The 27,369-nt window shown below is 39.8% G+C and overlaps 1 protein-coding gene across 2 annotated transcripts; it reads left to right on the top strand.

The window, feature by feature from the left end:
• Window positions 1-479: 479 nt before the first annotated feature.
• On the top strand, window positions 480-27,294 carry rorc (RAR-related orphan receptor C). Of its 2 annotated transcripts, XM_008431676.3 has the most exons (13): window positions 480-773; window positions 882-983; window positions 8,051-8,080; window positions 18,811-18,896; window positions 21,287-21,428; window positions 21,514-21,843; window positions 21,938-22,039; window positions 23,320-23,441; window positions 24,528-24,660; window positions 24,758-24,865; window positions 24,962-25,072; window positions 26,103-26,212; window positions 26,296-27,294. In XM_008431676.3, the coding sequence occupies exons 2-13, from the start codon at window positions 932-934 to the stop codon at window positions 26,458-26,460; spliced, it is 1,491 nt and encodes a 496-aa protein (XP_008429898.1). In that variant the 5' UTR covers window positions 480-773; window positions 882-931; the 3' UTR covers window positions 26,461-27,294. The 2 variants fall into 2 exon arrangements, with proteins under 2 accessions (XP_008429898.1, XP_017164712.1); XM_017309223.2 differs by lacking the exons at window positions 480-773; window positions 882-983; window positions 8,051-8,080 and adding an exon at window positions 9,941-10,532.
• The last annotated feature ends 75 nt before the right edge of the window (window positions 27,295-27,369 follow it).

Genomic DNA, 27,369 nt, shown 5'->3' with positions numbered 1-27,369 from the left:
GACCCTGCGTAAGCACTGCGTCTTACAGAAACATTTGATCGTGTAAACCGAGAACACATATTGATTATTCATCGTTTTCTTTGTCTTTCCGCTGTTGTAAAAAAAAAAAAAAAAAAAAAAAAAAAAAAGCAGGGATTAGATGCCGTCGATAAAGTGAATCCCTGCAGAGGTGTGCACCTCCGGGGCGCACGCCAGTCGGTCCCTGCAAAAACAAACCATAAAAAAAAGTGGGGCTTTATCCAAGCGTGTTCCCCGTTCGCACATAACATGAAATCAACAGGAACGCCACGTCTCCGCGTTTTATTTTGTCAATTGGACTTTGTGGCAGCAACATGGGATTATATTTCACAGCCGAGCACTTCAAAGCAAACCCGATCCGCTGGCGTTACGTAACAGCCGGTGACATAACTCTCTCCAGCCCGGCTTGGGACGGCCAGGGCGCGCTGGAGGGGGCTGGTGGGGGGTGGGGAGGGGGGGTGAGAGCAAGCGGGGCTTGAGAAGCCACGGCCCGGCCTGGTCCAGCTGCACTCTCCGCACTGCCGCTGCTGCTGCCACGGGGGTGAAAGCAATTATTTCACAACAGCCACACGCAGGAGAAGAAAGAAGAGGAGGAGGAGAAGGAGGAGGAGGAGGAGGCGCGCTGCTAGAAAGAAAAATAAGAGTGGAAGAAGAATGATGGTTGAGCTTTTGGACCTGTGAGGCCGGAAAGAGGAGAGATGGCAGTGCACGTTTTTAAATGCCTGCGCCGGCCCGGGCGCTAGAGCAGCCAACAGGTAGCATGTCTTCTGTCATCTTCGTTTTCTGCTCAAATGGAGGAAAGTAAGTGGAGTTCGAGAGAGGTTCGCTGACTTCTGGTTTGCTTGTGGCTGTGTGGGTGAGAGGTGTGTGAAAGAGTGTGTGTAGGCCCGTCCAGCGCTGTGACAGCAGCGGCATGGAATATGAGGAGTCAGACTTTCTACCTGCAGACACCCCCAGGAAAAAAGGTAAGCCAGATCTTATCCTGCACCCAGGGCCGACCCGAGGAATACGCAAACATGGGGCCCCCTGTTGGCCCCAAGAGAAAGTGTAATTAGCATTTGCACAGAGGCTCATCTCAGTAAATGATTATATTATCGCAATACTAATTTATTTCATAATTTAATTGAAACAGCAAAATGCATGTTATTACGCAGTCACTACAGTGAGCTCTTTATTTCGAGAGTTTATTTTTGTTCATTCTTAAAAATTCTAAATTAATTTTCTCAAGAAAATATATACTACTGATGAAAAGTGTTTTCAGAAATTTATATATCCAGACCAACACAATCACAGCTGCTAACCTGAAAGTCGTCCAGCAGACAGACACTGACAGACAAGAGTCCAAGCATGCTAACAAAAAGTTGAGTGGAAGGACGAAGTGGGGTAGTTAAGTTAAGGTACGTCTGTTGAGCCCTTCCTGAAACAATGCCAGGAAATAGGCCCAAGAAGGAAAAAGACTGGACTATTGCTCCGTGGTACAAAAATCCTCTGCTCAAATAAAAGTAAAATTTCTATAAATGCAAATAAAGATTTTAAAGTCTAGAGGAAGAGAAGAGGGGGAATAAATCCAATTTCCCTGGGTTCTGTGTGAATTTTTGATTCCCATCCATTATTTGAACATTTCATGTTTCCTTCTGGCAATAAAAACTATTTTGTTGCCAGTTTAATAAACCTCTCTGAATGGAAATAACATTGTAGCTACAGAGAGCACATTGTTTCCACAGCAGGCCTTTTCTTACATGAAAGAAAGATTTTTGTAGCTTTTGTTGCAACTAATTCATAAATAAGTTACTCCTTACATTCCTCACATTACACGCAGTTTGCTTAATCAAATAAATCCACGATCGTATTTCTCAACATGCCACACACTATATGTCCTCTTCTACACACTCTTTATCTCACCTTTCTGCCACTCCCATCTCTCACTATTCTTTACCCCAGTAACCCTCTTTATCCCATTGACTGGGCAGCAGCAAGGTGCTCTGAGTGGGTAAGAATGACACTAAGACAGCGTAATCCACTGGGATTAACCCTTATTTTTGCTTCTGCTTGTAGCCAATGCCTTTCTATTCTGAGCAGCCACTTGCTTTAATCAACCAATAAGCTAACATGACAAGATAAGACCGACCGCTCGTCCTTCTGCTGCAAAAACCCACTGCGCATCGTTCGCACAATGCAGGAGGGGGCTTTTCTTAAGGACTTTATAGGAATAATAATGCATGAGTGCAAAATGCGAAGAAGACACCTTCTATCTGTATTTGATGGGGAAATTGCATCAGGAACATGCTGCTTTATCAGAACACGTAGGATGATGACGCTTCAGTGAAGCTGCAGTAAAGTCTGACTTCAGCATTTGACTTATAGTCTTACAGTCAAATCTCAAAATATTAAATACGCTGTAATTAATTAATCATAATTAATTAATGAGGCTAATTAATTAATTAATTAATTAAGTGAGTAATTAAGGCATACATAGTGATGCTTTGTAGATGATATGGACCTTAACTGTTGTTTTCAGACACATTTTTTTCATTCATGGATTAATGGAAGTTTTTTTATCATTTCAATTTATTCAATAAAATACTAGCACACACGCGCACACACACACACACACACACACACACACACACACCCCCACACACACACACACACACACACACACACGCGCGCGCGCACGCACGCACGCATACCCACACGCACTCACACACGCACTCACACACACACACAATAATGGCAAATGTCGATATTAAGCCTACATGCTTATTTTTGGACGACCGGAAGGAGCGCACATGCACACAATCCTGGTCAGAGTTTGAGGGAAAAACATTTTTTGTTGATTGCTAACAACAGCCCCGCCGTGGCAACTTGTACCGAAAGCCCACCTGTGACAAATACTGCTGACTCAACTCGATTTAGAAAGGATTATGCTTGTGTATGGAAGGCTTCATAACTGGCATTCATGTCAGAGCAGAACATAAACAACGAAGGCAAAGGAAATGTTTGCAGACCCCTGGGATGGAATTGCTTTAAAGTCGAAATCTAAGGAAGAACACTATTAAAGAAATTATCTGAATTGAATGTTTTGAGTAAACAGATTGAGGCAGAACGAGGCTGAGCGGTAAGAGCTCGGGGAGGTGAATGAGAACAATGGACCCTGGGTCCACCCCCACTAAGAGGCTAAAACTTTGCCAAATGGCAGCTTAGAGGTTATTTGAACAGCAGATTTATTTACTTACTTTTTTTTGTATAATGAGGCAAAAATAAATGGTCTTAGCTCCAGTCCCCAAGTCGACTTGGCTAAAGCTCTTTTGTGAAAAATGGTGATGGCAGCATCATGCTGTGGGAATATTTTTCTGTGGCAGAAACTGAGTAATACTGGCCTGAGATGACAGCAGTGAAATGTATCAAGATTCTTCAAGAAAACCTCCTGCATGATACCCTGGATCTCAGATTAGCAACAATTCATCTACAACACAGGTGCCAAACTTGAGGACCCCGGGCCAAATCTGGCCCGCCCCAGTTTTTTATCTGGCCCTCTAGGCTCGAAATTACATCACTAAGTCCTTCCAGTTTTTCACAAATCTGCAAAATTCCAACAAAATCTACAAACCTCCATGTTTTTTACCTAATTTTTCAGAACATTTTCTCAAAATTGGTCAAAAACATTGGGTTTAAGTGACTGCTGTCTCAGTCTTACTTGATTTTATAGTCCATAATTGATACAATGAGTAATAAAAAAGGTGTATTTAACATCATACATTAGCACAAACATTGGAACAATCCCTAACGAGCATTTCTAAATCTATTTTGATTGCCAAAAACCTCTAAAACTATAACAAAATCCTGGAGTAACAGCTATGTATTGATATTTTAACAGTTCAATTGGTTTTCTCAATATATTCTGGCACAACCAGACCTTTATGAACATTCAGATTGTTGATATGGCTGACCCTGTGGATGTTCTATGATGGCCAAATCAGAGATAAATCTAGATGAATATCTCCAAAAAAACTAAAAAAAAAACTAAAAAAAAAGGTTACTGATGAAGCCCATGTACCCTGACTGACCTTGAGAATATCTACAAAGACAAATGGGAAAAACACCCAAAAACAGATTTTACACGTTTGTAGAAATACTAAAGAAGACCTAAGGTTGCAATTTGTGCCAAAAAATATTTCAAATAAATGACATAAATGTTTTTTGCCTGTGATGACTAAATGATAATTTGCTTAAATAGTTACAAAATAGTTTCTCTTTGCTATGGTCATTTTTTTAAGAGCTAATCAAATTAGTGTTAATTATGCTTTCTGCTCTGGATCTGACCTTTGATGCACTGAGTAATTCAACTCGGGATTCGCCTGTAGATGACACAAGACCAAATATGATTGAATTTTAGAGCAGCTGCAGGCAGAGCTGAAGCTCCAACGCTGTTATGCAATACACACAGTGTTAAGTAGAAGTGGAAAAAGACAGTTTTAACAAGATCAGAGTTACTTAGAAGGAAACAAAATGTTAAAACTGGATGCTAAGGGGCTTAAGGATTTGGAGTAAAACAGCATCAGCTTACTGATCAGGTCCTGGAAACTGGTTTATTCAGGGTGAGGCGGAGAGTCGCCGTGTTTGTGCAGCTCTTGTTCGGTTTCATGCTGCTGAGCCGGCTGTTCTTGGGGTGATGAGTTTGTTGGGTTTTGTGGCTGTTGTGGGTGTCTTCTCATATTTCTTAAGCAATTTTGGTGTCGCTCACACAAAAAGAAAACCCCTCTTCTCTGTTCAGAAATTAATTCTTTGTGTCGTCACTGCTCATCCGCTGTGGATTCGATCCGCTTCATCAGTCGTTTGTGAATCTGACATCCGTTTCTGTTGCTGCCGCATCCGGTTGCTACCCTGCTTAAATGTTGCAGTTTAATAGTTATACTCTTCTCAGCTGTTCGAGAAATTAAGCTACGATGTCTTAATGATTGTTCTCTATTTCACGAGAGTAAATGCTATTATTAGTCTTAAATTAGAACTTTTTCTATTTTTTTAAATTAAGAAAATAAGATTTTTACTAGAATTCAGTCTCATCATGATGCATGTTGTCAGCCTAAAATATTTAATACATTTTCAACAATTATTATTTTTTAAGTTCATGACCTCTGAGCTGCCTGGCTGAACCCAGAAAGCCTTATTATCTCTAAGGACATGGAGTTAATGCCATTTGTTGGTCAACAGTCCAGTTTAATCCTCATCATCAACTAAGTTATCCTCATCGGGCTTTTATGTAGTTACAATTAGTGCCATTTTTTATTTTTTTTACTTTGATAATTTTCTTTAATATGATTTTTTTCCCCTTTTAATCAACAATGAAATCATATGCATAAAAACGAATGTATTTATTGTAAAGGTGTGTTTTTATTCAGGCAAACCTGTCGTCCTCCTCTCCGGGCTCAGTGGTCTCCTGTGCTGTTATGTAATGCAGCGACTGTCAATTCAGTAGCGAGCCTCGATGTCAGCGCGCAGACAACCCAGTGAAATTTTGACTGACGGGTTTCGCCAGCAGCCGGCTTCCTGTACGGAGGCTTAATGGCCACCCCGAAATCTGGATGTAACTGAACGTGTTTTCACCTAATTTTACAGGAATACGGCTAGTTTTTATTTTTCAAAAGAAACATGAATATGTTTTAGGCACAAAAATAAAAGCAGTAATCCTAATTTTTTGCTGTTCAGTGCATTTCTTTAACTTAGTTCATCATTCACGTAAATGCTAAATTGTATTGTTAAACGGTCAAATGAAAACGGAGCAAAATTTAAGAAAAATGCGTCACTAAAAGTTGAAAAACAAAACCTTTTGCGAAACAATTCCCTTTAAAGCACCTACCCGGCTCGTGTTGACGTGTTTTTTGAATTTTCCGTGCGTGCACTGCTCTGCTTTCATTCCATACTTTCTGCTTATGAAGCAAAACTGATTTGATGAGGGCAAGAAAACAGAGGAAACCACAGAGGACCTGAAGTGGCGCCAGACAAAGGCCGGCAAACTCTGCGCCTTCCATTGATACTTATCTGCTTTGCCTTAAAACATCTCTCTCCTTCTCTTTCTCTCTCTCTTTCTCTGACTGACACACACACACACACACGCGCGCGCACACACACACACACTGATGTGTACGACTCCAGAAATAAACTCTTTGGTTCAGAACCGACCCTCTCTCACACCTACTGCAACACCGACTCTCACAACTGCGGTCAAACAGGCAGACGAAAAAGGAGGACCAGTTGCTTCACAGACACCCACCTTCCTCTGCCTTTATCTCTGCTGTGTAAATGCACTGAAGTGTCACACAAACAGACACCAGCGCAAACAGGAATCTGCTAATTGAACCACTTTTACGCAGGATTCTTATCTGTCCAGTTTGTGCACCAGAAAGAAAAAAAAAGATCTTTCATCCAAGCCACCCGATAGGAAGATGACTTAATTTCAGCTTAGCATGTGTAACTGAATTGCTTTCTGAGTTATTTAATTGTTAGGATGTCCCAAATGTTCAGGAAAGCGGGCTGCCGTGTTTAATTGCGTGTTTTGCTCATGATAAGAGGATGTTGTGATTCTGAATTCAGGCGTCTCTGCAGTTGGCACATCGGCACGTTGTCAGCCACCTCATCACAGTTAGTCATGCTGCAGTGAAGGTTTCGGTGGCAGAAGCATTTAGATTATTCATGTAGTGAAAGACAGTATCAGTGTACTGTAAGTAGCCGAAACATTAGAAGTAGATTATCACAATGTGACGGCAAGATGGTGATTAATTTGGATCATTTTCTGCAGATGGCAGCTGATTTGGTCTTGATAACTTCAATTGTGTCTCCATAATTATTTATCGCGAGACGCGTTATTAGTGTCAAAGAGTTTGTCGTTTATCTGTGTCATTATCTTGTGATTACATTTTAAATATGTAATTTTAAATAAGCTGTAGATGTGACAACAATTTAATTTAACCCTTAACTTTAGACAACTCCTTTTTTGGGAAATGAGTTTAATAATGTAATTGTCCAGAGATGACCTAATTTGTGATAACTCGGATTCTAGGATAACTCAGCTTGTGGCAAATATTTTCTAATTTTATGACTAAAGTTCATCATTATCTCAAAGCTACTCATTTTACAACAACAGTCTCAGTGCTCTAAAATGAATATGAGATGAAATGGAAATGTGAGTAATTAATCACATCTTGAAATAAGAGCTCGCTGCGCCTTGATGACATTTTACATTTTGTCTTGATCTCAACATATTTAATTCAGGATAATAATTTAGTTATCTCGATGTAGTTAGTCCTCATTTTTATGATAACTGTTTATTAAGTCTTTGTGCTCAATATGACTAATTTAGTGATGTTTTGTAGTAGTCCTTTGGCTACGCCCTTTTCTTGACATAAATAATTTCGCCAATACTTGCTAGCTGTATAATTGTCATAACACGTTTTGTGACTACTGCCTCTACTGAGCTGCAATAACAGTTTAATTATTTTGAGACAGCAAAGTTGTTTGTTCTTTTCAGGTAAAGAGTTAACATGGAAATAAGGAAAGGAATCAATGCGATTATAAATTATTCATTAACGTGTTGCTGCTGCAGATCATCAGCTTCTGCCATGATAAGAGCGGCTCTTTCTTGGCATGCAATGGTTATCTGGTGATCTTTAGCAAACAAGGCTCCTTTTCTCAAGATATCTAGAGAGATAAGCAAGCCTCCTTTTGGTTTTGCTAAGATAACAAATACTGTTGTGTTTTGTCTAAACTGTATTTAGTGAAAATGGTAAGCATTTTGATGTTTGTGTTGGCAAAGGCATAGTCTGAGTTTGATTTTTTTTTGTGATTAAATCTCTTACAGATGTGTCAGCATGTCAGTGGTGTTCTTACAGTGTTGTTTTTTTTTTTTTTAGTTTGATATTATTTAGAAATGTTGACAATTTGCTGTAATGTTCAACTGAGACAATGAGCAATCCATATTGTTGTTTTCTTTTAATTTCTGTATTTGGAGCTAAATAATGTTTACTGTTTTCCCCAGGAGGCGCCGTGTCCAAGAAGACTCATTTGAGTAAGTCGTCTGTGTTCCAACCGTCTCTGTGCGTTAGCCTCACATGATGTGTGTGTGTGTGTGTGTGTGTGTCTGCATATGGTAATGACATTGCTCGTGTTTGTGCTAGATATTTGTGCATGCACTGCGGTTAACTTCATAGTTTGTGAACATGCAACTTTGCACCTGTACAGCAAACACACACACACATACACACACACACACACACACACATATTGGTGTCGCTGGGGTTGAGCTATTAGCAAACCCGGTGAGGGTTGTATGTGTTGCACCTGTGCGGCCCCCCTCCCCTCCTTTCTCCCATGTACAGGCACACACACATGTGCTCAGACACACACAAACTCCAGCTACTTTGGCATCTGAATGCAGATGAGAGCGATAGCATCTCGTCTTTTTTTAACTCTTTTGGTTTAACACTTTCTGCCACAACTTTAGCACACCTGGCCGTGTTATCAAGTGTGGGATGCTCTGCGTAACACAGCTTTTGTATTAAGTGGTGTGCTGATAAACAAGCTGAGGCTGAACGGTGATGAATTCGCTGGAAATGTGAATGAAAATTAAACCCAGAGCTATTGAAGCGTTGGTGTCCTTTTTTATTCATCATTCAGCTGCTTCAGAAGGAGAAATATCAGTGTGGGGAGACAAAGAAATGTACTGAGAAAGCAGGAGTGTGTTGCCTATTTGCATATTTACTCAAACACTGTTAATACAGTTTAGAAATTCAGACTGTTTTTGTTTGTTTTAAGTGTTAAAACCTACCCCTGAGGCATTTTAAAGATAGTTTCAGTGTGAAAATTATTAGCTTACGTAATATTTCCTTTGAAAATGTGGGATGAATCATTAAATGGATATTACACACATGACCCTCACTATTTCTCGTGAAATAGAGAACAATCATTAAGACATCGTAACTTAATTTTTCGAACAACTGAAAAGAGCATAACTATTAAGCTGCAACATTTAAGCAGGGCAGCAACCGGATGCCGCAGCAACAGAAACCGATGTCAGATTCACAAACGACTGATGAAGCGGATCGAATCCTCAGCGGATGAGCAGCGGCCCCTCACATGCCCCTCACAGGGCCCTCTTGTTTGCCTTTTCCAACACTCATGTTAATCTGTCAAATTTTTGTGATGAGAAAAAAAACCATTAGAGGTGGGAAAATGTACAAAAACTAATCTTCGCTAACCTTAAACTAGAGCGCTCTTTATGCAGCTTTTGATGCATCCTGCTGATGCTAACAAATTAAATCTGTCTTCATCTTGAGCTCAGTTTAAAAACGACTGGCACTAATCCATACTGATACCAACCAGGTCCATCTGAAGAGAAAAACACCCAGCATGATACTGCCACCACCACGGGGTTCTTTTGGTGATATCCAGTCTTGTTGTTTATGCCAAACGACCCTTTTGGAGCTGCGATCAAAAAATTAAGACTTTGAGAAGTTTTAGCCGAACCTGGATGTTTTCTTTCTTCCAAACAACCCTTCCTCTCAGTCACAGCATGTCTCATGAAAAACACAACTTGCCTTTCTTCACTTAGTAACCAGTGTTTTTAGTTTGTAAGTAATGCTATCAACTCGTTCCACGCGCCCTTGACTGATACCTTTTTTGAAAAGCTCCCTTTTGTTTCAGCTGAGAGGTGTAAACAAGAATATGTTAAGCTAATCAAATGCACAGCAAATTATGTTTGTGTGGATTAAAGTGGTGCATCAAACACCAGCTTATTGTGGCTCTTTAGTTCTTAAAACACATTTTGCCTGTAAATTAACGGAGAAACTTACCTGCGGATCTGCAAGCTAAGCTGAAAGCTTTGGAGTGAAAAGGAGCAAATATGTTGCATAAATATTTGTACAACTCCACAAGCTAACAGGAAAGCAAAAGTTTTTAAACATTGTTTGCACGGTAGGAATCAAATAAAACCCAAGGTCGTTTCTGCAACCAGCACGTTTCAGCTGCGTCGTCCAGGGACGCCTGCTTAGCCGAGTACAGTTTTATTCACATGGAGAGCCTGAGAGGCACCAAACATTATGAGGCTTTTCTTCTTCTCATGTGTGTTATAGAGTGAGGGGGTGCAGGATAACAACAAAGGCATAAGGGGGAAAAAAAAGTACCTTGAGAAAAAAAAAAAAGTCAAGACAGGGGACAGTCCCCCCCTTTTCTTTGTCTTATGTCTCTCTCTCTCTCACACACAGAGAAGGAAGGTGAGGCGGCGACTGTCACTCAAAAGTCTAAATATGTGTGCTGAAGCTGCAGTGAGTACCTGACCCAGCTCTCTGAAGGACGAACAGGAAAAAAAAGAAGAAAAGAAAGAAGGCAGATTAAAAGATATTGTTCACCAAAGAAAAAAGAAAAGAAGTGATAGACGCTAGGCAGACAAAGTGAGAGGAAAGTAGAGTTTGTGAAAGTGGGACAAACGTCTGAGACGAGTGGAGGAGTGAGGATGATGCGAGGTAGGGATGAACTTCTCCGGTCCGTATCTGTGTGTAAGTGTGTGTGGGCAGTGCAATCAAAGATATTTTATCGGGTTAAATCGATTAAAGTCGATGCTTCGTGATGCTCCGAGTGCTTTTGGTTTCAAGCAGCAGCGTTTCTGTTCTGGCTTTCATGAAATACTTGAAATAAGTTTTCTTTCATGCAGACACCTGTCGCTTCAAACAGCTCCCTCGTGCAGCTTGATTAAGCGTTTTGTTCAGTCTCTCTCTCTTTTTTTTTTTTTTAAATAACGCAGTTATTCTTCAAAATCTACTTTGCCACAACTCTCAGGTTCACTCGAGAAATTTTTGGTCACTCTGCTTTGGATCCTCTACGGGTTGCATTTTTATCTCATAACTGCTCTCTATGAAGCCTGGTGTTTTGAAACTTATTTGTTCTCTCCAGAGTTCTGCATTGGTTGACTGTTGGCGACGTTCACGTCGATTGATGTGTTTCGCTTTTATGCTTTGGTAACATGATTCAGAGTTAGCTCCCTTTGATGACTTTAAGATTTGAATCATTGCCACGGTTATTTCTGCCCACAGGTACTGTACAGCTCACCTATGGCATTTCGTTCAATTCAGAGAGCGACAATTCAAAGTGCGGCGAGAAACACACAAAAGACCGGCTGTAACGCAGCGCATCTTGCCCTTGTTCCGAGTCGATTACATATTTAGTTGTAGTATTCCACTGGCTGAACTGAATTATTCATGAAAGCATAAAGTGGAGCAGGTCGAAATGCAATGTTGCAAGCCTGTTTTTTTTTTTTTGCGTTCTCTTCCACTGAATACAAATCAACGGAAAACAGGATGCAACCTGACCGCAGCTTTGGTTTAAATGGACTAACTCCATGCTCAGTCGAAAGTGATGATTGAACAAGAAGAATGTCGCTTTCTGGTGTAGTAGGAACAGAAAGGTGAAAAACTGAGGCGCAAAAAGTTTTCCCGTGCAAAGCTGCTTAAATGGTTTTGCTGTTGCAGCCTGCAGACAGACAGACAGACACACACACACACACACACGCACGCACACACACACACACACACACACACACACACACACACACACACACACGCACACACACACACACACGCACGCACACACACACACACACGCACACACACACACATTTACAAACACACACACCTTCGCAGCTGCTTCTTAGATGGCGCCTAGATGCAGCCTATCTCTCTCCTGCAGCTGCACTGTGGATACTGCGAAACCATAGAGCACCTTCCAACTGATAGAGATATTACTAAATATTTCTGCCTCTTAGCCGCAGCAGGTAAACCTGTTTGCTCCCTGAATTTACACACACACACACACATACACACCCACACACGGCTCAGTTAGTGCATTTTGTGGGATTCCTGTGCAGATCTTAGAGTTTTTTTTGTTTTTTTTTATCAGAAAAAGGATTTCCTTGTTCCTCCCGCTGCAGAAAACTTGCACACAACTCTTCCAAAAGCACCAGAAGCGGTTTTTCTTCAGATCAAAGCCGACTTCACCATCGCAGGTGACACATTCTCCCCAAAATATGGTAAATGAAATACAGCAGTTGAGCTGATTCATACCCACTGCTACCGTCAAAACACGACTTTTGTCTAACACCTCCGAAATCAGAAGGCACTTCAAAGTCCTAACGGATGTCAAGTGGTGCTCAGATCAGCTTTAATAAATCCCCTGTCCTTCAAAAAGGATGCCGTGGGCAGTTTTCTGTCTTTTTTGTTTATTGTCTCAAAGCAGCTCACCGATGAATGACTTATCGATCGTCTACAACCGCATTTGTTTCAAAAACAAAAATCTAACCAGTCATACATTTAAATATATTTAAACAAGATGTACTTTGCAATAGTCGTCCTCCCAAGGTCATGCAGAGTGCTTTTTAATTACTCACTTATGATATTACTGTACTGGCAAAAATCTTTATTTTTATTTTCATTCAAATTTTTTGGCCCTTTTTTGTTAAAAACAAAATTTGCTTTGCTTTTGGTCGCTATTTAAAATTTCAATGAAGTAAAATAACTGATTATTGTTTCTCTATTTATTATGACACAATTAATCTCCTGTGCAATTTAAAACAAGTTATTTTGGCAACGTATTTCACATATAAAAAAACCCTCGGAAATTAATATATTTTCAAATGCATATTCAGAGAATAATTCACTTTCTATATGATGTCTTACTTATTTAATTTCTTGGTTAAAAATTGTCAAACAATTTTTTTCGTTCATACATTAGGAGACGTTTTGCTCTTCAACCCAAGTTTACCTGTAAGGCTTACCTGCATATATTTTATTTTGATTATTGCGATGACTTAAATAAAGAAAACAAATTCAGAAAATAATTTATTCTATGTTGCAAATAAATAGATGAAGTGATTCTAAACTACATTGTCTTTCTCTGGGTAAAATGTGAATAGACTTTCTGATCGTCTTTTTGCTCTGGACAAACTCTTAATGAGTGTGTGTGTGTGTGTGTTTGCGTGTGTGTTTTGTGTACATACAAACTTTGGTTGCTGCTTTGCTTGCGTTTGTAAGCTTCCGTAAGAGGAAAGCTGAGGGTTTTTTTTGTTTTTTACAGTGCAAAGAGCAGATTGCTGACAGGGTGATTTTAGGCGGACTGACTTTAGAGTCGTGCGTAATCAGTAAAGTGTTTTTCTCCGTTGTTTGTCCTCTCGTATGTAAAAATAAATACAGTGGCCTTAAATCAATTTTACACAACTGTGGTGGGAAGAGTTTAGTAAAACTCTTTTAGGGTTAAAAGCTCTCACAAACAAAATCTCTCCGTTAGATTTCCTGAGTATTTGACTTTTTTAAATTTCAATATTTGTTGTTTAAAATGTTTTCCATACCTTTAGCTCGCTAGACCAACCTGAATCTACTTTTACTCATTCATGATTTAGTGGTTGTGATTTTTTTGTTTTTTTTTTAAATCGAGACTTCTCATCTTTGGCCCATTTTCTATCACATAGGAGGATATTACAGAGTGAAGCCTGACACACATTTAGCTGCACAGGGCTGCACCTCGGTCAGATGAACCTGAAGCCAAGTAAAGTTTTAATGTGATGCAGAAATAGGATCGTATTTCTGCATCACATCAGAAATGTTCTGTGTTTTTTGTCTTATCAGATTTTTCTCCTCTTTGTCTTTAATAGATTGTCACAGCTTGGACTTTATAACTTTAGTTAGCTGCAAAACTTTTAAAATGTAGGATTAAATTTCTTAGACTTTGTGAAATCACAGGCACCCTAACCCTATCATAATGCACTGTAACCTTACTAAACTCATAAAAAGTGAGAATGAAAACAGTGCACCTGACCTTCTTTGAAATAAAAGGAAACTCTTTCGAATGTTTGCGTTTGCAGTCATAAGTCATGTTTTAAGTCTCTGCAGCACCTCTGCTTTTCTAAACCGAAGCAGATGAATTATAGATATGGGTAAACATTAATCGAAAGACACGTCTTATCATTAATTGCCAGTCTTCTTTGTTCACTGACAAATCAGAACATTTCCATCACTAAAAATCCACTCAGCTCAAGACTCCTCGCTCCGTAACGTACCACCTCACAGGTGCACACTTAAACTCGTAAATGAGTCGAGTGGGTGTTTTGCTAAAAGCTAACGCGTGTTGTAACAGCAGCTTTCTGTGTGCAGAGCCAGTTCAGCGTCAGCAAAACAGAGCGGAAATGCTGGAAAGCAGAACCGACCTGTGCTTTTAACAAACATGAAGACAGAGAGCTGGTTAATCGACGTGAACGGGAAACTTAGTGGAAAGTCTTTCATGCATCACACTTATTTAAAGATTTTACAAAAAAAAAAAACTATATTTATTTGTACACAGAATGCACCTGTTGGGAATTTAATCAGAACAATTAAGACTTTTTGTGTAAAGCTTGTTTTAGTCCATCATTTAAACGAAACAAACAGAAAAGAAATAAAACAAAGAAAGGTTTCTGATATCATTATCTTTATTCATCAAGGCAGATTTTTTGTCAAATGTTTTTGTCCATTTCAAATAAAAATCATCAGGCACCACGCTTATTGTTCAGGTGTTTAACAAATGATGAAAGCTACATTCTTCGGATTCATTACGATAAATGGGCAGAAAAATTTACATTTTCAGTCTTGACTCTGGCAATCACGGCCTAAATAACGAGTTGGTTTCTGTTAATTGAGTGGTGCAACATGTTAAATGTTAATTATTCAAACTAAGAGAAATCAAGCCCAGATAAATATGTTAACATTTGGACGTTTTCAGCCCATATCTGTAAAAATGTGGCCTCAAAAAAAAAAAAAAAAAGAAGACATTTACAATGTTTCGACAGATGTCTTCTTTTCTTTTTCTTGACTTCTACAGTGCAACACAAAGGGATTCTTACACATTTTTTATTTGCTCTCTTTAAACTGCAATGCATTTTTAGAACTTTACGTACTAAATCAGAAATAATTATTAACAGTAAAGGGAAAGGATGCGTTGCAAAATCCAACTCAACCGAATACCTTACAAAGAGTAAAATAATGTCTTGCCAGTGAACGAGAAGAGATTGAAGAGAATGGCACAGATACAAACCTGTAGAGATGAGGACATCCACGTACGCTGACAGAACGGCTAAGGAAACAGAGCAGCAGCCAAGAGACCAAAGGTCACTTGGAGAAACTGCTGATCCACAACGCAGGTGGGAGAGAGTTTTTACCGGAAGAAAGAGTTTCATTCAGATGAGGATCCAATTAAACCCTACACTTCACATTGCGCTTAATGTTGTAACAAAGCATTTTGTCTTCCACTTGTTGTTGGTCTATCACGTAAAATCCCAACGGAAACCATTGAATTCTGGGGTTTTAAACTGAGGTAATGCAAAAAAAGAAAAAAGTTTTGAGTAGTTTTGCATGGCGCTGTAACTTTCCCAGTCGTCTTTGTCATGTTGCGCTAATAAAAGTAGAAATAATACACAATTTATTTTTGTTGTTTCTATTAGGTTTTTCCTACAATCCCAATTTTTTTAGAGAAAATATCACAATATTTGCAAACCCTGTGCTGCGCTCGCCCCAGACACAATCTCTCTTCCTATGGTTAACAAAAATTACACAAATGAAAGCGATAAAGCTGCAAAGTAATTTTATCTCGCAACCTCTGACAAACCTGCGTGCATCTGGAGATGTTGGGTTTTGATTTTATTGAGCTGTGGCTGGAGATAAGAAGGTGAGTCCCAAAATGCCTGGAAGTGCCGTCTTTCTGCTGCTGATGTCATGATTTTGTTCAATTTTTCTTTGCTCGCGTCTATTGCAGCTTGAGAACCACCAGCGCTGCGATTGCATGGAAACATGGTGTTGTTTGATTATTGTGTGTTTCTGTGTGTGTGACTGAGTGCGTGAGCTGTGAAAGATTGTGGGTCACGGTGGATTTCCTGTTGTTTGAGGTTGACAATCAGAACTGAAATAGCAGAAAAAGACAGAGACCACTGATGCTCTCTCCACATATCCTGCAGCAGCTCTCAGAGAAACTTAGCCCACCTCACGGCTCTTTTTTTTTTTTTTTTTTTTGCAAAACTACACGATCCACAATGGATCTGAGCTCCTACGTCTTGAGGTCAAAGAGTCATGGCTACCTCTGTGAAATACCTTCTTGTCAGCCGTGCTTTTACTGCCTTCCCCACTGTACGTACTTCCGCTTTTATGCGTTCAATTGCTATTTAATCTCATCCTCTGAAGCCTTCGGGTGATCCCTGTGGCACCAGATAAAGAGGGCACACACTGACACACTAACACACACTTGCGACAAAACAAAATCTGACACAGTTCTGCGCGGAAACACAAATACTTTTGTGAATAAAGGCAACATCCACAAGCAGGCGTGCGAGCTCGTCTCGCCGGGGACAGTCACACCTTCGGAGCATGAGTGGAAGGAAGACAGGAGATGACACGACTAGATGAAAAGATTGCGGCGTGTTATGGCTTTCGCACGCTTCCAGATTTCGTACAGTAACGCAGACGGAACGCGCCGAGGCCTTTCTGTGAGGAGACGCGCTGAAAACACACATTTTCTAGATGGCTTTCTCAACATTTCTGCCGGTTTCGCATATTCTTTTGTGACAAAAACCAGCACTGAGCATAAAGACTGAGGGGTGTGAGAGTTTACAGAGATCAGGGGCACAGGGGGAGGCGAGTGGGGGATGGACATTACTGGCAGCGATGAATGAAAGACTGCATTACTGGCAGTTGTCCTTTATGAGCGAGACAGAGAAGAATCACAAAGTAAAGAAATGACATGAAAGAGGGACAGTCAGAATGAAAGAGAAGTCAGGCAACCACTTAAAAGGACTTTGAGGTTGACACCTTCACATTCGCCACCTTTCTCCATTTGCAAATATTCCACGTCCTTAGACGACACCCCTCTTATTGCATTTGATGTTATTTTGTTCATTTTTACTAAGTCAGAAGGCGCTGGAGAGGAAAAAACCTTTGGTTTGCCATGGTCGCACAACTGCTGTTTGATGTTAAAGGGGAAGTACAGCATTAGAGAAATGTTCCCACTGCTGAGTTCACCTTTCTGTCTGCTTCCTTGGGTAAAATTGTGCAATTATTTCAAAGGGACTGAAGGGGTTTCCTGTCTAGAGACACATAAACAAGTTTTAAAGTGATTTTGCTTTTGTAACTGAGATAGTCATTTGTTTAGGCACGGGCAATGTGGCAGAAAAATATCATATTGTTAATTTTTTTGTACATTAAAAATCCCAGTTAGGGTTTTATTACTTTCTGCTTTGAACATTTAACAAAATCTAATACTTCTAACCAGATTTAATCAGCCGTGCAAATTTGAGCAACTTTTGTGAAGTGTAATGAATATAGGATAAATATGGATTCGTGATTTGGTGTGCACTCATTCCCACTCTGTTTGATGAACTTTAATTGCTTATTTTAATTTGAAATGTAGGCAATGACAGTAACACTCGGATTATTTGCACTATCGCGACATTCAGAGTGGTTTCTTAAGTGAAAGGGAAACTGATCATCCTGAACAAGAACCCTCTACTTCGACCGATCGTCAATAATTTCTAATAATTCCAAATATCACATTAAATCATCCACCACTGCTTTTATTAAAACACAGCTTCACAAGACACAGCCTTTGTCTGATTCTAAAGGTATGAATTCATTCCCAGCTATTAAAAAAAAGCTTATACATTTTCAAAATGTTACAAAAGCTCAAATTTATCATTTTTGTTAAAATTAGTTGAATGTTTTACAGATAACATTCTTCACATCAGCTTTATTATCACTTATAGTAACAAAACCATGCTGATTTTCATAAATATAATAATGAAAAAACATATAAACAATGTTCCAACGGTCGCACGGTAGTTTTAAAAATGTCGCAATGCACGTCATTGTCATCTGTACCTTCAAACAAGAGCAAATTTGCACTAATCTGGTGACGAATGCTTGTTTCTGCACCCCGAGGAAACAACAGCCTGGTCTGCCTGACGTCTTCCTCACTCTGAGCTTGTGCCTCAGGAGTTTGCTCCGTTCATCTGCAGAGCCGATTAAGTCGATCTTTGCAAATGATCTATCAGTGGTTTCAAGGCATTTGGGCACTTTGAGTCTTTCTACATTTCAAGTCACCGTTAATGTTAAAAGGCTTTAATGCTTTTTCAGATTTGCATTAAAGAAATCTTTTGACTGTTTGGCCAAACGATTGCGGGGCAGAAACTGTTGCAGCTCAAAAAGGTTTCTTGTTTACTACTTTCACATCTAATGCTGACGCACTCGCCGATAAATCTGCTGACTGTCAAATCTTCCAGACCTCAGGTTACGTCTGTCCTGGCCTCTGTCAGGACTCTGTTTTCAAGTTAGTTACTTAGTTCTGTATGTTGTAAATGCTAAGAAAAAAAAAATAATTATTTATATATACATATATATATACATATATATATATATATATATATATATATGTATATGTGTGTGTGTGTGTGTGTGTGTATTTTTGCATACTTATTAAATAAGAGTTGTCAATTTTTTACAAATTTACTTTATTTCAGAAACTTCATAGATGGCATGGAAATGTTTTTTTTTTTTTTAAGTTGGAACATCAGTGTGATTTATTCACACATTTTCTGAACTTTTAAAGCCATCATATTCAGTTTTTTTTTTTGTTGTTGAATTTTCCTTCCATGTCTGAAGTTGTGATACAAAAGAGTTTAGTGCTAAATCTTGAAAACTGTTAATTAAATTTTTGTTTTTTGTTTTTGCCTCTTTTCAGCCCAGATTGAAGTTATCCCATGCAAGATTTGTGGCGATAAGTCTTCTGGAGTGCATTATGGAGTTATCACATGTGAAGGCTGCAAGGTGAGAAACAACAGACAAGAGAAAGGTGTTAACCACAAACTGTCTCTCTTTAATTTGTCCTCTTGTGGACTTTTTCACCTCTTAACCCCCACTGGGTCTGAGCTTTAAGTGTTGGAGGAAAAATAAGTGCAGCAAATTGTTCCTACATGAGATCTGGAGCACAAATTGCACAAAGTCCTGATGCAAGATAGAAAATTCCTCCAAACAAATTGTACAATCCAGCAGCTTGTATTTTTGTTCTTGTTATCTGTTTGTGTTATGTTTTTATTATTAAAATAATGAACCAATTGTAATCATCCCTTAACATATATTTCAATATTTTTATGTACCTTCATTTTCACAAGTTTTAGGTCATTAGCATGAGAAACAGGGTCTTTTGGTTTGTGAGCAAAGCATTTTCACTGCTATTTACTAGCAAAAATAGAGGATATGAAAGATGAAACCTGAAATCCCTAAAATCTGTGTTTAATGTATTTGATAAGTGTAAACAATTTTCAGATATAGCTAATATTCATTTATCAAAATGGCAAACAAAAAGCTGTAAAATAACCATTTACCAGACTGACGAATTTCGACTCTAAACTCAGCGTTTTGGTAAAACACATAAAATAAAACTCAACCTGATCAATGTTTTGCACCGAAAAGACACAAAACTTTTGATTATGCAAAAGTTTAGCATAATCAAACATTTTAGTCAAGAAAAGTAAGAAATTTTGAAATTAAAATTCAAATGGAGTCCTGTCTTAAGGTAACTTTGTTTTAAAAGCCACAGGCAACATTTCTGCAAAGCATCAGACTGCAAGCTAACTCATGGAGGAGACAGCATTATTTAATAACCAGCTTGTTAGACATGCATTACAATATTTCGCACAATAAGCACGTGTTATTATTGATTATATATTTCATAATAAGTTCTTATACGAGACAGGAGCATCAGAAAATTACCATAATGTGATCATACCAGTCCATGCCTCCCTCAGAAAAGCCTGTTTTCTCACTATATCCAATACAAAGTCTAAGTGTTCAACTAAGTGTATACTTCCAGTAGTTTTTTTCATCAGTAGTTGACAAAATAGCTGGTTAATGTTGCCTTTGTAGCAAAAACACTGCAAAAGAATTAGCCCTGCTGAGTTTTTGCAGTGCAACTCACCCTAACCCAGCCTTCTTCATCTCTGAAGCTCAGTTATTACAGTATCGTTCCTTGATGTTGTTTAAATTGTTATAACAGTTTTCAGTCTGACTGTGCATCGACTTTGAGAGTCAACTGAGATGGTGAGATGAGCTGAAGTGATGTCATATTTGAGAACCGTGCAGCCAGAAGGCCAAGATGGGTAAATCCCAACAAGTTGTGCCAATCCTTTAAACTTCACAGGTAGAAGTCTGTCACAGACCAGACTTAGTTTGTTGTTTTGTTCTTATGCTTATTGTCTTGCAAGTCATTTCACAAGTGAGCTCATCAGAGACGTTGTAAACCTGGAGTCCCGTGACCACAAAAACACTTTCATACCAAAGAAAAGCAGTCTGTCCAGGTGTACGAGTTACTGATGTCTTGAATGTTTCAGAATCTACAGAGCCGTGATGATATATTTCACTAAAGATTTATTCAGTTTTGCTTCTTTTTGCCACACTTATGTGTTTCCGGACGTCACAAAAGTTTAAATAACAAAGTCAAAATGTGGCTTTCAGCTCATGATTCCACTGATTAAGGAAATGAAACTATTCAAACCAACATTATATTAGCCCACCTTGCTTATAGCATGAATTTTGGTTGTATTTCACCACATACACACAGGATTGGTTTCTGCCTGACCCGTAGAATCAGGAAATTTTATAATAAAAGCTGACTGACAGCATGATCTAAAAAAAAATTTAAAAAATGGAAAACATCATGCAGTGTAAAGAAATTCAAGAACAAATGAGGAACAGAGTCTATTAATCTGGAGAGAATTATGTAGTCATTTGTAACCCTCCCACGGTGAGAGCCGTTTTCCACAAACGGAGGAAATATGACACAGTGGTGAACCTTTGCATGAATAGCTAGTTCACCAAAATGGCTCCAAGAGCGAATGAGCAATCAGGAAGTTTTCCTCAAAATCTGCATCCAATGAAGAGTTCAAAAATTGAAACCAAAGCACAAAAGTTCATCTCACATTTGCTTAAAGAATATTCTGAGGATCCCCAAAGGTTTCTGATAAATGATATCCTGATAAATTGCGTTATTTCTCAGGTTACCTTTATCTGAGCTGTTTTTGACTTTGTCTTCTCTGTTATGACAAAATGTATCATTTTCTAGTGAAATAATGAAATATTCAGTAAGAATGTACCTCATGTCTTAGTGTTTCTGATTTAAAACTCATGCTTGTGTCTTGCGCTGTTACCCGAACCCTTAGGGCTTCTTCCGACGCAGCCAGCTTCCCACCGTGTCCTACTCCTGCTCCAGGCAGAGTAACTGTCAGATCGACCGGGCCAGCCGAAACCGCTGCCAGCACTGCCGCTTGCAGAAGTGTTTGGCTCAGGGCATGAGCAGAGACGGTGAGGCAGAACCGGACATGTTGACTTTCCCCTTTGCTTGCAGAAGTTCCCTGATTGCTCGTTTATCACCATGTGCTCTTTACAGCTGTGAAGTTTGGCCGCATGTCCAAACGTCAGAGGGACTCTCTTATTGCCGAAGTGGAGCGACACAGACAGCAGCAGCAACAGCAGCAGCTTCAGGACGACACGCAGGTGGAGCTGTCCTACCCACCAAAAAATCGCCAGGACCACTCCCCGCAGCTCCTCCAGCCCATCGCCACGCCGTACTCCTACGTTGGCGACACCTACGGTGCAGAGGTCCACCCCTATCTGGTTTACTCCCCGAGCGACTCGCAGGGGTACCGGGGCTCCGGTGTCTCCCCTACATCCAGATTCCAGGGGAGGGGGGACAGCGGTGGACACCATGACATCAGAGGTGAAAAACTGCAGTGGGAGCTCTCGTTAAAAGCAGTTTTTTTCGTCTTACTCTTGTCGTTCCTCACTATTGCTATTTTCTTCATTTTTGTCAGGATTTGACTCCAGACAGCAGCATCAGGATCTCATGGCTCTTCATTCCTACAATCCTCTCGATGACCTCTACAACCACTATCCCCACTCTCTGCGAAACATAGGTGAGCAGTCAGCACAGTGAGTTCCTCGTGGTTAATACTTTGTAGAACCGAGTCTTTGCAGGCGAATCTTTACCAGTTTTGCACATGACTTTTTCTCCTATTCTTCTTTGCAAAATAGCTATAGCTCAGTCAGCCTGGATAGAAAGCATTACTGTCATTCGCGTCCAGTCACAAGTGTTTCACAGCCTGGAACATCCATCGTCCTGAGGAACTTTTTACCCACAGCATGATTCTGCTACCGCTGTGTTTGACAGTGAGGAAGCTGTGTTCAGCATTGTTTTAGGAAAACTCAATATGGTCCCACCTGATTGCAGCCTTTCTTTAACATATTTGCTGTGTCTCCGCTTGATTTGGGGCGACATTAAAATGTCTAAAAACTATCTTTCAACAGTGGCTTTCTTCTTGCCACTCTCTCATGAAGACCAGATTTGTAGCGTGAGTGACCAACACTTTTACAGGCAACCGATTCTCCTGCCTCAGTTGTGAACCTCTGCAGCTCCTCCACTTATGTCTCTCTGATTAAAGCTCTGCCTGTCAGTTTGAGTGAGCTTCCATCTCTAGCTCGGTTTGCCTTTGTGCCATCCTCTTAATTTTCAAACATGACAACACTGAGATAATATTTATAACCCTGCCTGCCTTCTCAACCTGCCTGCCGTGTTACTTGATCTTTATAATGGCTAATGTTCACTAACATCCATCCATTCATTTTCTTTACACCCTTGTCCCTTAGTGGGGTCAGGAGGGGTGGTGGTGCCTATCTCCAGCTAACGTTCCGGGCGAGAGGCAGGGTCACCCTGGACAGGTCGCCAGTCTGTCACAGGGCAACACAGAGACAAACAAGACAAACAACCATAGACACACACACTCACACCTAGGGACAATTTGGAGAGGCCAATTAACCAATTAACCCGACAGTCATGTTCTTGGACTGTGGGAGGAAACCGGAGTACCCGGAGAAAACCCACGCATGCACAGGGAGAACATGCAAACTCCATGCAGAAAGACCGGGGCCGGGAATCGAACCCAGAACCTTCTTCCTGCAAGGCAACAGCTCTACCAACTGCGCCACTGTGCACTGTGAAGTTCACTAACAAACAAGTGGAAAAACGGACTTGTTGCAAATTCACGGCACACTTATCCTTTCACTTTCATTTTATAGTTATGCACTTTGTTGTGTTGCATTAAACCCGGATACATGAAGCAAGGTGGTGCAAGGCACTGTATGCCTTCAACTCGTGATTACATTTGTAACACACAGGCGTTTTCTCTCCCTTCTTCAGATGAGCTGTGTGCCAGCATCGTGCGTTCCCACAGAGAAACCAGCCAGTACAGACTGGAGGAGCTGCAGGCACTCAGATGGAAAATGTTCAGCAGAGAGGAGATCCAAGCCTACCAGAGCAAGGTATCACCACACTAAAATTACCGTATTCTACTTGTTTTTTGTTTTTTTTTATTTCTCAGGTTTCCTCTTGTGTGATTCAGACAGTCTCATATCAAAACACGTAGCTTCTCGTGGCTTCAGGTCGCCTTTGTTTGATGAATCAAACAGAAAACAGAGAAAACTTCTTTCATTGTTTTTTCCCCTCCTTCTTGCGCTCTGATCGCTCGCGTTTGTGAAATATAAGGACGGGGTGATGGTGGTGGGAGTAAATTAGGTCATTAAAATTGCAGCAGCAGAAGTATTTATAGTGTCTTTAAAAATATTCCTCCCCTTTGATTGTTTTTTTCCATTTTGTGCTGCTGCAACCACAAATTTCAGGTGAGTTTTTATGTGACAAAGTAGTGCAAGACTCAGAGGCAGGCAGCTAAAGATACACAATTTAAAAAAATTTTATACTAACAGAAATATGAAACATGTGATTAGCCCCGTTTACTCTGATTCCCATAAATAAAATCCAGCTTTAACACCTGCCTTCAGAAATCACGCAAACAGTAAAAGGACTTCTACTGTGTGTCATTTAATCTTAATATAAATCCATCTGCTCTGTGAAGCTCAAAGGTTTGTTACGTTTTGAACAAACATCAACATGAACAACTTATATACACTTACATCTCTGACCTTTATGGATGAGTAACATGAAGAAAACCACATCTAGTCAATTCTGCTGCTCAGACACTTTATCGTGTCGTTAAGCCATACAGGTAACACAAAAAACGTGGAGGATGGTGGCAATGGGTGGCAAAAGATACAGATTTATGCCACACTTAAGATTTTTATTTTGAAGTTTATTTTTGTCATATATTTTTTATTTTATTAACTAAAAAAAAATAAAAAATTCCAATCCCACAAATGCGAGGAACATCTGTTGAGGTTTGTGGTTGTTATGTGAGAAAAGGGTGAAAAAGTTTCAACGAGTTTTAATAAATTTTGCAGGGCTATCTTAGTGGAAATAGAATAAGCTTATGTGGGACTGCAGAAGTTTGCAGCTCATTTATTATGCTGCGGATAAAAACTGTGATAACAAGCAATCCTAATTGCGTTTTCCAGACGGTGGACGAGATGTGGCAGCACTGTGCCGTCCGACTGACTGAAGCTGTTCAGTATGTGGTGGAGTTTGCAAAACACATCCCAGGTTTCCGCATGCTCAGCCAGAACGACCAGATCGCACTCCTCAAAACCGGTAAGACTTCGGCAATCTCTCGCTTTATCCCAGTAAAACTTGAATCCCTGCAGAAAAAAAGGTCAATCCTCCGTCTTTCTTATATCTCCCCCGCCAGGCTCCATGGAGGTGGTTCTGGTCCGAATGTGCCGCTTCTTCAACACAGAAAACAACACTGTTTTCTTTGATGGAAAATTTGCTGGGACTGAAGTCTTCAAGTCTCTGGGTAAGAGTCTGACTCAGGCTCATAAGCCCTTTGTGATTAAGTTGATGGAAAATTTATGGGGACTTATTGGTCATTTCCGATGTCTTTTCCCTGAAGCGTGCGGTGATTTAATCGCAGCGGTGTTCGACTTCGCTCACGGCATGTGTGCTCTGAAACTCACAGAGCAGCAGCTCGCCCTCTTCAGTGCTCTGGTCCTAATCAACGCTGGTAAGTCTATAAAAATAAATAAATAAATAAATGCAAGAAGTTGTTCAGTATTGACATGTTGAAGCTCAGATTTGTCCCACTTTACTCTTCCCCAGGAGTTTTAAACCTTTTCTAGACCATAAAGATCAACTACAAACACATCATAGTGCTCTTTCACCCCCAGATAAAGATGAAAAACAGGTTTGCATCTGGAAAATGCAAACATGATTCATTATTTGATTTATTTATTCACACAAAATTAGTCTTCCTGTCACTGAATGACTCCTAACAGACAGACACTTTTCTCATTTACAAAAATATTCACACCCCTTCAGCTTTTTCACATCATGTCACACCACAACCACAAACCTCAATGTATATTTTCATCAGAATTTCATCAGAAAAAGTGGAGCACAATTGTGAGATAGCTGCAGGCTAACTTTTTTGGCCATTCTTTGCAAAAAAAAATGCTCAAGCTCAGTGGCAATGTAAAGCTTCTGTGTTCTTGGATTTTACCACAGATTTTTTGTTTAGGTCTGGACTTTGACTGGACCAGTACAGCACATGAATCTACTGTGTATGATTAGGATTGTTGTCCTCCTTTTTACAACCCTTTTACATTTATCTTCATCCATCCAGAACAGTTCCTGATCCTTTCATGCAAAAAAAAAAAAAGTCTTAATTTTGAAGCATGTCTCGATACTGTTTTTATAGAAATCGGTACGCAGATGCTTTCCATTCAATCTGCTTAAGCTTAAGCTATTCTGGAAAGAAGAACTGTAAACAATTTTTGTCTCTAGACGTGCAAAAGACACACTTGTTACAGTGAAAGGCGATTCCAAAAAAAAAAACATTAGTTGGAAGAGTTTAGCACAAGGCATGCAAGATTTCTAATTATAACATTGCAGCAATTTCATTTGAGATCGCAATTAGGCACCACGTCACGTTCACATACAGTAAAATTTGTGGTTTGTCAAAGGATATAAATACTTTGCACTTGCATGCTTTCTGTCAATCAGGCAAATTTTATAATTGTTTTAAATTTGTGCAGACCGTCCCTCTCTAGAGGACAGAGTGAGAGTCCAGCGAGTACACAGAAGTGTGGAGGTGGGACTCACTCACATCCTTCACCGAGACAACCACGACAGTCTGTTGCATAAGGTACATGTTTCCTCTCGCATAAATATTCTCACACACGGTCCTCACCGCCTTTGCTCGTCTGACTGTCCACATCCTCTCTGCAGCTCTACCAGAGGATGGCAGTGTTGCGTTCGCTGTGCAGCCTGCACATGGAGAAGCTGCGCTGGTTCAGCCAACGATACCCGCTCACTGCTCACTCCCTGTTCCCCCCGCTCTACAAAGAGCTGTTCGCGTCCGAGGCCGAGCTGCTGCCGGGGGCCACTCACTGAGCGACCGGCGGGAGACCCAGACATACACACATGTCCGCAGACGAGCAGAACCTGGAGTTTTATTGGTACTTCTCAAAGGAATCTGTATTCTGAATAGGAGGAAACTGTAACTGTATTGGATTACTCAATGATTTCCTTTGATTATTTCAGGGAACTGTGAATTTTGATGTTATTTGAGAGTATATTTTTTAGGATTTATTTTGTCTCAGGATGTGCTGTCATGATTCTTCCCAGCTGTAGTTACTGAGTTTGTCACAGTTTGTTTATGCAGTTATTCAAAGAGGCAGGATGCGCTGTCAGTGTCAACTTAAAAATGAGCCCAACATCTCTCTGCAAATGAAAAACGTCACTCAATGCATCTACCTTGTGTGTTTCGCATAAGCTTGGATACAACCTGAAATTACTTTTTTAAAAAAAGTTACAGTAAAAACAAAATACTTTTAGTCCGATTTAAAACCAGAGTGTTTCACTGGTGCTGTAAGCTTTTTTAGCAGTAAATACCACACTGGTTTAAAAAAAAAAAGAAAAAGACACAAACTGTGCTTTCCGGTAAAAAAACAAGCAATAAAGATAACGAACTGTAACAGATGTTGACCCCATTTCACAGGAAAAACATTACATAACCCCAATTTTTCTGCTGTCACTTTATTTTCTTTCCATGTTTCAAGTTAGTGTAAAGTTTCTTTATTATTCACATCTAGAGATGTTGATGTAATGTTAAAATATTCTTGTTCGAAATGTTTTCTGGTTCGACCGTTCTCTCTTCTGCTCAGTGTTTGTTTTCCAAGCGGTTTTTGGCTGCATCATTGCTTTAATAAACATTACAAAAACAGAGACACTTTTTGCCTCATCATAGCATCTCCTCCCTAATGTAAGAAGATTTGTCCCATTGTAAATGTTACTAAGTTC

The sequence above is a fragment of the Poecilia reticulata genome, chromosome 16 (genome assembly GCF_904066995.2).
Source record: "Poecilia reticulata chromosome 16, P_reticulata-male-v2, whole genome shotgun sequence".
NCBI classification, from domain to species: domain Eukaryota; kingdom Metazoa; phylum Chordata; class Actinopteri; order Cyprinodontiformes; family Poeciliidae; genus Poecilia; species Poecilia reticulata.
Note: the sequence above shows the minus strand (reverse complement) of the source record. Positions and strands in the feature narration are given on the sequence as shown.

What these genes read in the sequence shown, in the direction of transcription:
- rorc (XM_008431676.3), top strand. Translation starts at nt 932, where the DNA reads ATGGAATATGAGGAGTCAGACTTTCTACCTGCAGACACCCCCAGGAAA. An exon ending in TCAGGGCATGAGCAGAGACG is followed by an intron (nt 21,429 to 21,513) that starts GTGAGGCAGAAC and finishes TGCTCTTTACAG; the next exon opens with CTGTGAAGTTTGGCCGCATG. An exon ending in ACGACAGTCTGTTGCATAAG is followed by an intron (nt 26,213 to 26,295) that starts GTACATGTTTCC and finishes TCCTCTCTGCAG; the next exon opens with CTCTACCAGAGGATGGCAGT.